General features: G+C 38.4%; 1 protein-coding gene across 1 annotated transcript in view; it reads left to right on the forward strand.

The window, feature by feature from the left end:
- Positions 1 to 15,437, forward strand: part of diaph2 (diaphanous-related formin 2) — a 350,084-nt gene that overhangs the window by 84,681 nt on the left and 249,966 nt on the right. The window contains exon 6 of the mRNA XM_072395385.1: positions 3,267 to 3,406. Coding sequence (XP_072251486.1) covers positions 3,267 to 3,406 — 140 coding nt within the window. The remainder of the gene's footprint in view (positions 1 to 3,266; positions 3,407 to 15,437) is intronic.

Consider the following 15,437-nt stretch of genomic DNA (forward strand, 5'->3'; position numbering starts at 1 on the left):
TACTGTTATCGACAAATAGGGGATTCAATAAGCGGCAGGAGATGAGGCTCAAGGCTGTGGTCAAAAGGGTGTGCGTGTCCTCTGCAGTTGAAGTTTCAGCCTCTCCTGATGGTCTGTCTCTGTCCTCTTTTTTTCTCTTTCTCTTTCTGTATCTTTTCTTTACTATTTCCAACCCTGAAACACCCTTTGCTCCTTTAACTTTTTACATCTTAAAACTTCATCTCCAACAACACAAGCAACTCTCTTTATCCTTGAATCTTCCCTTCCTTTTTCTGCAACCTCTTTCCTTGACCATTTCTGCGAGGCTGACAGGAAAAATTCTTGTTACTCAGACTGGCAGGTAGCTGCCCCACCCCCCGCTTCCCCTTCTGCTCCTCCGACTGTTTCTCTGCTGCCAGTATGGTGGTGTAATGTTGATATTATCCCAAAGGATTTTATTGATTTGGGGTAGGGTCATGAAAAAACAGTTTATGGTCAGTGTCTTTGGTTGCCAGAGGTCAGAACATGTGGTGAAACAAGAGCTCTGGCTTTTCTGGACATAGTGGTGTGCTTGCTGGGAACTACTGAGAGGTAGGAAGATAAATAAAAAGGGAGTGATGTATTTGACTCTCACTGCCCATTACTGAGGAAGCACTGCTCTGAAAATGCAGTCACATAATCAGCCATATCCAAAATTGGAATCACATTAATTCAAGTAGCATCTCTACACTTGAAGTTGTCCTTTTCATTCTATAGAATTGCTTCTTCTTTTGTCAGGATTTATGTTATTTTGGTACTTTTGTAAATTAAAGTTTTATCAGTGATGTGTAGAATTGTAAGAGCACAAAGAGGTACACAGTCAGCCTTCTTATAAGGATGACGCTTTGGTACGGGTTTGGCGCAGACTAACAAAAACCACAATGATTTGTCTTTTTGTTTTAAAAACAAACAAAACATGTAAATATTGATCCAATTAAGCCCCTCAAATATTTGCATATTCCCAAAAAATAAAGACAGAAAATTCAAATCAAGGCACTGCAGCAGTACAAGTAGTGCGGTCTGCTTTCTCTGACCTCTCTAGTACTTCTCTGGTCCTCGTATCTTGGTCTGGCAACTGATGGTGAAGTAACTGTACCCTAACAAAACTCATGTGTGCAGCAGTGAATAATACGAGTGCTATATGCAAGATGAAAGTCTAACGGCGGCACGGCGATATCCTCAAATCCATAATAATCTAAGACCTTGTGAGGAAATTCTTTCAACTAAATGTTTGTGTCACTCCGCTAATCAGTGCAGAGGTCATGCTGTCGCATGACAGGATGTTCGACGTATTCCTTTTATTCATACCCACCTGACTTTAGCTGAACTATTGTCCTATTAGCTTATTTGATTCATGCTACCTGTGAGCATGTCCTGTGAAAACTGTCAACATTCAGGGTGAAATGTTTACATTCAGTAATTTACAATTCCATCTTTGTAGCACATATTCTTTGTACAACTGCATGAACTTAACGGTACAGTGTTGATGGTCAGGAACAATGCCAAATAAACCACCCTTTTTGTAAAACTCCTTAGTGCATTCTGGGAAGCTTCACTCCCACCAAAGTCAAAACTCAGTGAGGCGGCAGGGTTGGTCTTCAAGCCTGTGTAAGAACCATCACTGACTCAAGGATTTGTCACTCTTAGACTGCTGTCATGGAACAAAACTTAACAATATTTTCAGGAGACATGCTGTGTATTTAATCTACGCTCAACCATCCTCACCCTGAAAGTAGGATATAAATTGTTAAGATTTAGTTTTTTTTTCTTTTTGACGAGTAAATTACCTCGACACAGGCTGTGTGCTGGTCCTGCATTGCTTGCATTATTGGATCTGACAATGTGATGCGCTGTCCTAATCAGCTGCTTAAATTGCTCAGGTCCCTTTTCTTTGGCAAGTCCCTGTTCAGGGAATACTGGCTCTGTTGGATAATGAATACTATGGCTTCAGACTTCCTCTCAATAGGGGATTATCCCTCTTGGAGTATCCACAGTACAACTACTAAAAGTGTTTTCATTAAATGAGTGCTTTCATGCAGCGTGCCAGCAAAGGGCATCTTTGCATGAGCCCAGTGGTCCAGTTAGAATTCAGATGGAGATTCAAATAAAGTCTAGATCCAAAACTCGCAACATTTCTATTTTATAAGGGGTATGATGATGTAGGAGCATGATTTTACACCGCCTTTTTCAAGGAAATCTAGTTTTAATTTCATGACTCAGCCAATCAAACTATGAGCTCAGCTTACATGGAAAAAACTAAAGTATTGCTACCTTGCTGTTGCCTCTGGTTTTTGCCACCCACAAAAAGGGGGGAGAAGGTTCATTCATGTTGTCTGTGCATTGCGGCAGAGCAGCAGGCTTCTCTTTTCTCCAGATAAATGAGCTAGCTTATTACTTCCCAAACTGCCTATTAGCACAGCTCGCTTTGTGGGGAACCAGCAGTCCAGGGACGAACACAGTGTTTTTATTTTCGTCAAGTGGTCTGGTTTAGGCATGTGTGACGCTGTTTCCACGGCGTGTTTCCTCATGTGCTTTGTACGATGCCTCGACTCAACCCCTACATGAAATCTAGGTTTTTAACAATAGAATCCAGTAATTACCAAATTTCCACAGATATTTTCATAGAGCTTGTACTGGCAGCAGTGACAGTGATGGGAAATCAGTTTACATGCAAAGCTTTTTTGATTTGGTGGACTATTCGACCAAGAAAAGATTCCGCCACTTTAAAACAATAGTACGGTGTATAGTACGGTCTTAACTTCATTTGAAGACAGAGTGTAGATGTGTTTCCCTGTGGAGCTAAATGTGTAATGCTGGCTGTAGATGGTCTCATCATGTAAGCATCAGTGTTGCAACATATCCCAATGGAGTTTATACACCAGAATCAATTTAACTTCAACCTGGAGCTGCTGCAGATAACACGTAGAGCCGGCATTTGTGAGGATGGTCCATCATTAGAGTGCCGGCTGATTAAGAAAACGAGGAAGTGGAGAGTGCATTACTTATTTTTTCTAAAACACTAAAGATAGAATTAGATACAAGAAGTATGCCTTTACATACTGCTTCATGTAACGTCTTATCTGTTTCTATTGTTTGTAATTGCTTGGCCTTGTTCCTCTTCCTTTTTATTTGGCCTGTAATTATTCATTGTTTTTTTTTGTGTAAAAAGATGTTGATATAAATGATTCATTAGTGCCCCTCAGAGGTGTCTGTTTTATGACATTAGGTGATGTGATTTTTGTTTGCAGGGAGGACTCAGGAACAGTAAGCATGAGTGTACACTTTCATCCCAAGAATATGTCCACGAACTTCGCTCTGGGATCACTGAAGAAAAGCTGCTCAATTGCCTGGAATCCCTCCGGGTGTCCCTGACCAGTAACCCTGTCAGGTTAGTGACTGAAGCTCATTAACGGTGAACTGCATCATTTACTTGTAGAGGACGCTATATGGTGTCTAGCTGTGAGACTTCAAATGTTCATTTTCTTCTGTGTTGAGCAGTGTCTGCAGATACTGTTGACTGTAATTACAATTTCTACTTGTCTGTGAGGAGAAAATACTTTAAGTTATCAAGAATAAACAAACCAAATTTGATATTACCTTTTATTTCTGTTAATTAACCTCAATGGATCTCTGCAGATCAGTTTGTTTAGACCACAAGTTTAACTTTTAAGTAAGCACATTTAATGCTGTAACTGAACAATAACCACAAGCTGATAAGCTGTTTTATTGTAACTCTAAAGGCCTTTTATCCATGTTTATCTAATCAAATGTGAACAAAACGTTAGAAAATGAAGTTTTTAGTTCCTCTCACTCTGAGTTCTTCTTGTCTATTTAGTCATTCATTATGAAGCATTTAAGATTTTTCTACTTGCTGATTCAATTTTTTAATGTCACTACTGTATGAGATCTTTAGGTTTAATTTTGTTCCTGTCGTGTAATGGGACCTTTAGTGATAGCAGATTGTCTGAATTATTCAGCAGACCCCTGTTGAGATGTTTCTTAATGTGAACCAATGAGTGGTGCATATTAAATGGTCACTGGATAAGTGGAATACATTTTTATGTTGACCCAGAGAGTGAACCTGTCAGCTTAGCCTCTGAAGAGCTTCTATTTTATCTGTATCAAGTCACCCGCATCCCTGAATTAAACAGTTTGGAAGCAAAGACGAGCTGTTAAATCAGTTTAAAAGGAATGCCATTACTTGATAATGTATCATTCTGTTTTTTAACACATGACCATTATTATTCCTATCTTTAACCTCAAAGACATTTTCATCGCTCTCCGTTTTTATTTTTTATTTTTTCGGTATTACCACCTCTAATGCACTTTCCGTCCCTCTCGATTTAACGTTGACTTTATGTGTTAAGAGTGACGCTTTGAAGTACAGTTTGAAAACTATCTCAAATCTGTTTATTCTGGATATGCCAAAAATTGGCTGCAAACGAGAGCGTTGAGCGGAGCTTGTCACATTCATTTAGCTCAGGTGCGGCCGCAATGGTTGGAAAAGCGTGAATTTGGAACATTTGGAGAGTTTTGTCATTTGTTTTAATGACAACACATGTAGGACTCTAAAAAGCAGAGTATATGGCAGTTCAAGACCCACCTGTAATGTTTGTGGGTATTTGTCGCTTTAACTATATTCAAATGAGACTTGTGCTGTCTAACTTGAGATTGTTGTTGTAACTTAAGAGGAGTGACCAGGGTGCTAATACAGGCACGACCCCTTCACGTTCAGGTGTTTGCAGATTAATGGTAAGGACTGCTTGTCTGGGTGAGTCTCTGTGCCGTTCATTGGAGAAACTAGTAGCTCCATTTTCATTGCAAAACTCAGGGCTCAAGCCAACTTAGTATGTGGCTGTTGAAAAAAGTTGAAAATCTGCTGTTGAACTTTCAAGGGTGTGTTTCTGGCTAACAAAGCAGTTGCAGACTTTTCTTGGTGTACGAAACAAGTTCAGTGGCTGCACTGGGAGAGCATTCGGTGATCAGAGGTGAAAAAGTAGAGAGATGGTCTCTCTGATGCTCCCTCCTGGGACATCGACATGAAACGAGAATAAGGCTTTGCTCCCAGATGCCAGAGGATCCAGCCAAAGAGAGAAAGAATGCAGGTTTCTTGAGATTCTTTCTTTATTTAGCTGGGACTGTGACAGCCTCTGACTTCCTTTCAGGTTAAAAGAAGCGACTGGAAGATGGATAAGCTGTGAGATATCAGAGAAAAGTCCAGCTTAGTTCACACCAATGAACATGTATAAAATAGCACCAACATATACCTGTAATAGCATAGTGAATTGCAAAGTAGTTAAACATCCATTTTCTTAACCCGCTCAGTCCAATTCAGATCACGGGTTCAACAATAATCTCTCTAGTGATCGCAGAGCTATGAAGCTGTGACTCGAGGAGGATGTGGGGAGTCAAGAGCCTTTAATCTCAGAAAGACCGACTGGTGCCAAGGGTGTCTAACTGAGACGAGGGTCGCCCCGTGGGTGTTTATAACAGACTGAACCTTTGTCCAGCTTGATAAAGGAGTCGCCTCCAGCTGATAGTTAAGCCTGACCAGGGAGCCCCCTTGGGTGTGTGCAGAGGCGGATGATGCGAATGTTGACTAACAGGTCATGTGTTCGTCTTCATGTCTCTTATTCTCCTCTTGGGGAAAGTGACTCATTTTTTTGAAGCATGAATAGAGTTAGTTCTAATTAATGTAAAAGTAGGTAATTAATATAGATTACAACAAACAGGAAGTCTATATTAGACTCCACTATGTTATCTAACTTTTGTCTGCTGTTAGCATATACTGGACGTAACCATGATGAAGGTGTTGCAGCAGTGGATTCATACTTTTTTGTTTTAATTCAACCTTTAGAATAATCATCAGTTAGGTTGATATTACATATAGTTTGGATTCAATGATTTTTTTTTCTTTCAACCATTTAAAGCCTGTATTTGACTGAAAATAGCACAGATGCATATCAAATGTTGAAAGTAAGAAATGTTAAAAAAAACAAAACACTAATTTTGAAATTGATGCCAACAATACATTTTAAAAATGTCGGGGCTGTGGTATGTCTATCATTGTGTTGGATTACCTCGTCTTTAACTGCACTCTTTGTTTGGAGACCGAGAAGGGTTTTTCTGTAGTTTTAAAAGTAAATAGTACTTTTAAAGTACTGTCTTTGAGGCTCAAAATGATTTGCAAATTATTGCATTCGGTTTTCTTTTAAACAGGATTGTAATAAACACAATTTCTCACTGCTGAGATGAGTTATCATCCCTGCAGAATGCTGATGTATTTCCACCAGCTGGTTACTTGTTTGTTACCCACGCTCTATTTTTTGTAGTTTACAAGGCCAAGGCTTGGCTTTGCTGCTTTTAAAACTTACGAATAGATTTAGAGAACAATGTTTCAATCAGTGCAATCATTCCTCAACCATTTTCACGAGAAAAGAATCTGTCCTCATGCTTTGTGTACAGCCTACAATCACTGCATGGCACTGCTCAGAAGCTGTGGGCACAAAAGGTGTGTTTAAAAGCAATGCGTGGAATATTTTTGTTAACTTCCCACAAAGGACGGTAAACGGAATGCTTGTCAAACAATTCTGGGTACCCTTGCTCTGAGTTATCCTGAGTAAATAGTAGGTATGTTTTGTGAGGTTTCTTGGAGAACTTGAATGGATTTAGGCTGTCTCTGTTGCTTATGGCTTGTGATCTAATACCACACTTAATATTGGCCTGTCGATTCTCAAGTAAAAGCCCACATGAATAATGTTTTCGAGCTACCTTACAACTGGATGCAGTGTGTGCTCTTACCTGCAGTCCCGCCTCTCTGTCTGCTTTCTACCTCTGTATGTATTATGTATTGATGACTCAAATAGTATTAGTGCCATTTTGATACACGATAGTTAAATATAGTTTCGATCTTTAACACGCAGTTAGCAATTTTAAATATTCATATATGGATTTTTATACTCTAGATTCAACACACGCACTTAGGAAAAAAAGTTAGACCAGTACTTTGTTTAATTCAGCCTAGAACTCCTGGCTGTACTTGTACAGTGAGATGAAAGTCTCACTAACAAAGTGTTGTTGTTCCTCACTGTGAGTGCTTACCACTGCTTTTTGTTTTTCCTCTGATATTTGTGTTGCCTGCTAATTTGCTCCCAGAGGCCTGTGTTTGTCTAATAGTTTAATTGGCTGGGCTGCACACCTGTTTGGCAGCAGGTGGCCATTGGGCCATTGTGCTGGGGGCCTTATCTCACAGGCAGTCCCATACAGGTGTGTGGCATGCCGTCTTTGCAGATACACCCACAGATGGCATAGCCAGGGGCATCCGCTGCCTTCTCTGTCTCCATTCTCTCTGTCTCCTCAGCTGCCATGTTTTTCACTTCTCTTTCTGTTAAAATTTCCCCAGTCAGTTATTTATCCTCAACTTCCATCTTCTCCTTTTAATTTAGTCATTTGGATACTTGCTACTTAATTTAGAAGTGTCAGATTGACTAGGCATTTTTCATTAATTTTCTTAATACGCTCAAATAAAGCAAGATGTCGACTCACGGAAAATTGCAACGTGTCTTATATTCTCATTTAGAGGGAAAGAAATGTGCGTCTCCACGTTTTCATAATTAATTTATCTTCATTCTCCGTTTTGTCTCTTTGTAAACTGGGATTAGATCCATTTAAAAATATATCAACTGAATAGCAACAGTTTTGCTTTCAGTTACCAAAGCAAAATGCATTTTAGGCTATCCAAACAGATTTTTATCATTCAGATTTATTTTTTATTTTTTGCTTTACTGGGCATGCGATCCTCCTGTGAGAATATTGCAGTGAATTTTGGCTTCCCTCATGCTTTGATGATGATTAACCTGCTAATGATTCGAAGCATGTTAAGATGCATTTAGATTTTCTTGTACAATGACTGTGCCAAGACATTAAATAATCTGTCTTGTCATTTGTTTGTCTTAAATTGATCATTTTTTAACCTTTTCTTTTAGTAAAGACTTACAATATAATTTCCCTTAGGGATGAACAAAGCATTCAATTCAGACTGCTCTCTTATATCTTTACATTACTATACGTCTACACATCAGCCTGAATTACTTTTTTTTTTTTTTTTTAAATCACACAACTGACTTAATGAAAATTTGCTTGTACTTACTGTATGATACACACAAGTCAGTCAATACAAGTCAGACTTTTCAACCAGCTTTACTCATTAACTGGAATTCAGTTTGGCTTAGAGTGCAGGTAGAGCCCTTTCTGTTACGGCTTCAGCAGCTGGTGAAATCAACTGTTTCTCTACATTTGAACATTTCCATAGACGGTCCGAATGCTGCCACAGATTCGGTGATTCTCTTCCCTCTCTGACTTGAAACACAAAGCTGACATCAGGTCGTTGATTCCTGACTTATTAGTCAGACTTGTTGATTTTCAGCTTTCCTTACAATAGTTTTATTGCTACAATAACACATTTTTATGAGTACATTTTACAAAAAGAGGTGTGCATTTTATCTTGTTTGTGCTTTCTCATTTTCACAGCCCAGATGCCAGCTTTTAAACTCTATCTTTTTTTAATCAATCGCTGCCAAGCTCGGTCTTCCCTCCCCGTATCACTCAAAACATCCCAGTAATCTTAACACGATATTGGAGTTACATGTCTCTTCTTCTTCTTCAGCAGCTGCATTTCTTCTTCTTCTTTGGTGTTTTAGGGCCACTGAGTACAAACTGTACTTTTGTGTAGGCTTTAAATTTTCGATTATGCTCCGTCACTGAATCGATGAGAATTCTCAATGTCTGCGTTAAGATAAATCTTAGAATCGACACGCCTCAAAGTTTTAATGTGAAAATGAAAGAGTGGTTTTAGTGGTTGTGGGAACAAGAGCACCCATCTGCTTCCCAGGCTTTTGAGTTCCATATGCTTAGCCCACATCGTTCTACTATATGACTATAAAATCCCAACTGTAACTTCTATATTATATCTGCCAGCTTTCAGATACCTTAGACATATTTTAGAAATATTAAACTGGGCTCCTAACTTTTTTAATCTTGTGAAATCTTCATGGTACAAGTCAGACTTCTTATTCAGAGCATTATCTTGTGGGATCTTTTTGTGGAAACGGGAGACATTCACTGACACCAGATTTTCTCCCTTTGTGTACTCAAGGTGTGGGCTGTGGAAAAGATCTTCCTGCTCTGCCACACAAGGTATCTCTTGTGTGTCTGAATCAGTTTCACCAGCTTTTCTTAGCTGAGTGCTTGTAGCTTAGAGCAGAGGGTAGCAATGATAGTTATGGGATTCTTGGAAGCTTTTGAGTTTCTACATTTGCAAATATATATCTTTGCATCCACTTCCTGTGTTCTTTGCCCCAAAGCCCAGCTTTATGGGGCAATGAACAGAACACACTTCTACTACATGGCCTAAATCCTTTCAATAATTAATATTCATTCATTCCTTCTTCTCATATACAAAAATTGATATCCGTCAAACTCTCACATTTTAAGATAATTAAGATCTTAGAGGTGCAGCTGCGAGAAAAGCATTGACAAATTTAACACTGCATTTATGCTCACATTAAACGTACTGCAATCTTACTGGCTTCCTGAAAAACCCTGTACAAGTAAGATGAGATAATTGGGTTGAAGTGAAGATGAGCTGGTTTTCTACCTTTTTGAAATTAAAGTGATGTACATGATATATAGTACACTGTAAAGTTGGCTGGCTGAGAATTATAAGCACAAAATGTCAAAGTACTCTGTGTACCATGGGCTGCATATCAGCTGTTCTCACTGAAAAACTCCTCTCCACACAATATCTTTGATGTCATTGTCTTTGTTTTTTTTTGTTCTTGGCCTGCATTTCAACTTCAGGAATTTTCCCCTGAGACAAGCGACTTTTGGAGGTGTCCTTTCGCTGACCCCTTCCATTTTTTTACAGCACATACCCAGAACTACATTAAGGATATGTTTTGCATTGCTTTGATTTCCACCTTTTAGTCATCACGTGTTTAATATCCACCATACCTTGTAAAATCTGTTCACACCTGTGCAATCTGTGGTGTTTAGGCTAGTTAAAAATGAATTAGAAGAGATTTGAAAAATCAGCTAAATTAGTTTGGAATGGAAAAAGTCTTAGGCACGAAAGAGCCACATCACTGATTTGTATGATGGTTAGTATGCAGTTCCTTCATTTCCATTAACTGTAAATATCAGTGGAAACATAAGAAGCTGTGTTCTGAAGGAATTATTTGGGTTTATTTAGGCAAAAAGGACTATTGTCGAGTTTCGATGAAACAGTTGAGTGACTTTGCCACATCTGTGCCTCAACATCATACCTTGATTAGTTAGATGTATTCCCTTTGTGGAGCAAGTAGCTAATTGGCTGCTGGGAAAACAAACAAACAAACGAAAACACATTGATGTAATTGATTGCAATTAAATTATATGTATTTAGTCACAAATCCAAGACAATTATAAGGTGCCAAAAAAAAGCCACGACTTTGCTTAAAAGTTTTTGAAAGAAGAATCAGGAACTGGTGCTCTCGTATCCCTGACTCTTCCTCCCTTGGCCCTTTTCTGTGTGCTGTGTGTATAACAGCCAATTAACACCAGCACAAAAGAGTAGGTCCATCTGCTCTTTTTCTGTTGTGACTGTTAAAGCCAGTATGAACTTGAAAACGTCTCACAGGTTGTATATACTCCCTTGACAGCTTAGGCTTAAAATCTTGTCTGGCACTGACACAAGGTGCGAATCGTGGCTCTAAGTGAATCTGCAATGAGTTGACAGTATCACGATGAATAATACTGTTTCAGATCTGTCATTTTCCACGTTAATTTATCAAAGTGAATCAAGTGTGGTTGAATGCCTGGATTGATTTTATCCTGGAAAAGCTAAATCAGGCTCCATGTCCAACTTATTTTCTTTTTAAAATGTAACATTTAATTATAAAAAGATATTCTTAGTATGGTTTAAAAGGATGAGGCTTTAAACTATGTGGATCAAGCACAGTGTATTCCCTTCTTATTCCTATAGAATTTTATCAGTGATGATCATGTGTTAATATCCTCCACGAAGGACGAAAATTAAACCTGCGCTTTGAGAGCTACAGAATATGTAGCGACTTTCCCCACTATAAAGAATTACAGCAAATGATAGTGGGAGTGAAGTGTTATTACAGTCCTCCAAAAAAAGTCCTGTGCCACTTGTCTGGGAGAAATGAAACTGGAAAGATTTGAAAATCACACAATTGTTTAGCAGCGATTTGTAGGAAAAGACTTCTCGGGTATTCTGTTGTTTGGAAAAAGAAAAAAAAGAAAAAGAAAATCAGTCACAAGTCCATTTTTGTGTCGAACTTTGGTACAATCATTCTTGTTTTAAAACAGAGAGTCTTACTAAATTGTTCTTTTTGGAATGGGTGTTATGTCACGTCGACAACGGACGTGATGAGCACTCAGAAATTAGCAATTTAACTGTTTTTTACCCTTGCGGCTGACTTCATAGTTGATGTTCGCCCTTCTTCCTTGGAGGCACTGAAAAGGATTTTTGGAGACATTAATGTCCTTTTATAGTATATTTTAAGGGTGATGACTATTCCATTTTATGACACCATCTGTTAACCTCCAAGATAGCGATATCTTTATAGCCCCTGAGTTATGCATAAATAATTTAGAAATATCTTATTTTAATTTCATATTATTTTAGTGGGAACTTATTTTCTATTATTGGAAATAAATCACGTACAAAAAGTAGATGTCAAATAAATCTCCCGATAGTTTGTCCTTTGTTGATTATCATTCCTTCAATGATTGGAACATATATCTTTGAAAACAAATCAGTCAGGACAGAGTGGATCTTTTAGTCTAACTAACTGACTGACTGCTTTTTGGACCAGAACACCTTGTAAATTGCATCCATATTTAAATGCAGATTAAGCAGAATATATTGAACCACATACAGACTTCTGCCAAAATAATCTTTTACAGTCATGTCTTAAGATCCTTTAGAGGTACGTCGTGTTCTTTTTTTCAAAGACTCCCTTAAATCTGGTGATGCAGCACCTTCCCATGGGGTTATGTGGAAATATGGACATCATTTATTTGTGGTTTAGAATGTAACTGCGGTGAAATGTTGGTGGATTATATTCAAGTTCACTGATTTTCTTGCACCAGCCATACACCACTGTGTATGGCTGCTTTCTTTTCACTTTCTGAGCATCATTCCTACACTCAAGCACAAGACAGCAAATGCCTGAACAGGAAATCACTACAGTCTGCTCAGAAGTCTCATACTGATGCATATTAGTTTCTGCTTTCATGTCAAAAGAAAATCCACCTTTCCTCACCAACAAAAGTCATCATGTGCTCCAGTATTTAGGAGAGCTGCGCTGCTGTTCTGATGATAATAATAGCACAAATTGTGATGCACACTTCCTGAGAACTGTACACCAACACCGTTCATATTCATCCACTGTAAAATCTGCAAGCAACAAAAGATTGAACAAAATGGTGACACGACATTGAGTTCTTTCAAAGATACTTTCCATTGCATTTCTCTCTCCTTAAAAGCTAAGTGCCGTCTTTACTGAGCCCCTTATACTATTTCAAATGAATCTGTAGAAATTAAACAGAAATGAACACAGTATATATTTAAATTCTGTTTAAAAAAAGTGTTGTGTTAGATTGAATTCCTAGTGTTGTTCAGGGGATTATTACACATTTCAAGTGTCTTTCACACTGTGGGGGGCATTTCAGAGTATCAAGGAATCATGGTGTGCTTGTCAGCTTTCTGCATCTAATATTGGATTTTATTCTAACAGAGATATGCATTTTTCACTGTCTCATTACACTTGCCTTCATGCACGCACAAAAGCACACTCTTGCATACAAACACCCTCATCTCCACATTCATGCTGCAGATATTTAGTCAATGCTAAAGCCGCATTATGGAATCAAGCTGTGACATCCGGACCGGCAGATCCACCAGAAGTTCAAAGTGCTCCTGAGTTCTGAGCTGCTCTGGTTCCTGTCCCCGCTCGGCTACACCCGTAATCACATTTTTAGATTGCTGACACCAGTTACATGGTCCTGTGACTGCAATATTTTTCCTCAGCACGAATATCAAGCAGCAGCAACTTGTGAGCCGTTTCTTTGCTTTAGTAAAAGTCTTCTTGTAATATTATGAGAACTAGATTTCAGAGAAACGAGTTTCTCAAACAGAGCACATGGCCATTAGTTGTTCTTTCTTGTGATGAATGACATTTAAGATCTGTGTCAGCCAGCAGGAGCCACGGACCTGAGGTATTATTAGAGAGAGCTAAGTGGACGGACAGCATTTATGGAAACTGCTTGTTAGCCAGAGTTGCATATGGAACATACATGCTACTTGTTCTTCATTTTTAGGGACAGAACAGGTCAATTATTTTATTTCTACATTTAAATGCTGAATGCAAAGAATATTTTTGAACTTTTCAGTAGTTTACTTTCAGTATACCTCAGGTCTATCATATCAGTCGACAAACCCCTTAATTCATGAATAAAGATTTGAAAAAAGAAAAACAACTTAAGGACTCTGGGGCTCTGAATGATTTAAACATGTTTCTTTGATATTCTCTGGTTAGAAGCTTTCTCTCTGTATGTGTGTGTGTGTGTGTGTGTTTTTGTCTGCTTTTGCTTAAAATCATTTCATAAGGGATCTTTTTTTCAATATTAGATTATAACATCTTTCAAAAATTTAGCAAGTGCCACATTAGTGAGTCATTCATATTGCTTTACACTAAACTGGCAATTAAACAGAGTTGAAGGGTGCCTCTTTGCATTGAAGGTGCTGGTGTATGCTAATGAACGTATGTTGGTCCAGTAGCACCAGGTGTAACTCTGGAATCCACAGACACTCTAACACCAAGGCAGACACCAATGAGCCAAAAGCTCATGATTCACAGATGAAGTCGCGTTACTTATCTCACAGCAGCAGTAAATGTTAAGGTGAAGGGGAAATTGTAGGTGTAAAGAACTGAGAGACTTTGAGAAGAGCTGAAACAGTATGGCAGGATCACTGATTTAGAAATCTTTTAAAGAAGAAGGCCTGTGATGTTGGGATTCAGGTTTGCAGTGGCAGGTTTCTACAGCAGACCAACGGAGCAAATCACCTCATGTGTCAGGGAGATATACTCGAACAGGTCTGTTCCGTGATAGCTCCATCTCTTGCTAAGGTCTTAGTTCTGGCCATCAGAGGTCATCCTCAGAGATCTTTGTGGAGTCTTGGCCTCATCAGTGTATTTTAGAGTTTATGAAACCGAAGCTAAGACTCTATGTGTGACTTTATCATTCCCAAAGACCATATCTTTGCCTGTATGTCCACAGGTGAACTGCAGTTTTGTTCCAATGTTGGTTTTAAACAGCAAAGGTGTTTTCATGCTATACTTCACTTTTGGTTCAGATCTGTGCAACATCTCTTTGCCTGCACGTCCTGTGAAATTATAGGGCTTCTCAGAGATCTTTTTCCATTAAACATTTCCTCAAAGGCTGAATTTGCTGAGAAGGCCAGTACTCATGAAATTGGCAGTCACAGGAAAATCTTTGCCATTCATAGATATTTTTTTCTCACAATGGAAGGATTTATTTAAAATGATTTATATATATTTATAAATCCTTTTGCCGGAGTCATAAACATCATCGTCAAGCTAACAACCTTTTAGAGCTCTGTAGATCTTGGCGTTCTATTCAATAGCAAAGAGAACATCAGTGCCTATATGTCAGGGCTTTGAATGACTCATTCTAACCACTCATCCGGAAGCTCAGATATTCATTTTAGGGATTTTAAGGTGTGATGAATGTAGATCTATTTACTTTATCTTACTGTCAGGTTATTCAGTTTGTTCAGAGAAAAGAAACTGACCCAAAAAAAAGAGTCAGTTTTGTTTGTCAATGTTTGGTCAAATTATGGAATATACCTACTTTTTGATGAGTCAGAATGCAGTTAGTGGTAAGTTTTTGTTGATTTTTAATAAAAGAAAAAAAATCAAAGTTACATCCATGAGTAGTTATTTATTCATATGATATGCCCTATGCACTATAGCCATTTCAGCTTGCTATTAAATTGATTAAAGTGTAATGTAGCTCCACATTTGGCTTGGTGAATCACTAAGCAAAGGCCGGTGGTGCTGGGTTTCAAGCCATATTGTTCAGGTCCATTTGTTGCATCAGTACATCAGACCTCAATTGGAATTCTTTAGCTCTGAATAGGTCAGTAAACCCACAGAGGGACAGTTGTATAGCTTGGTCTGTAATACAATATGAATCATATCATACTTGCACAGATGCTTTCAGTAACAAAGCTCCTCACCTAGCCCTAATAAAGTAATAAAACTGGTTTATAGACTAAAATCGATGCTTGCACAGGCCATCTAAACACAAGACCCATGATCAGTCAAACA

The sequence above is a fragment of the Leuresthes tenuis genome, unplaced genomic scaffold, assembly GCF_036924035.1.
Source record: "Leuresthes tenuis unplaced genomic scaffold, fLeuTen1.0.hap1 SCAF_11, whole genome shotgun sequence".
Lineage (NCBI taxonomy): Eukaryota > Metazoa > Chordata > Actinopteri > Atheriniformes > Atherinopsidae > Leuresthes > Leuresthes tenuis.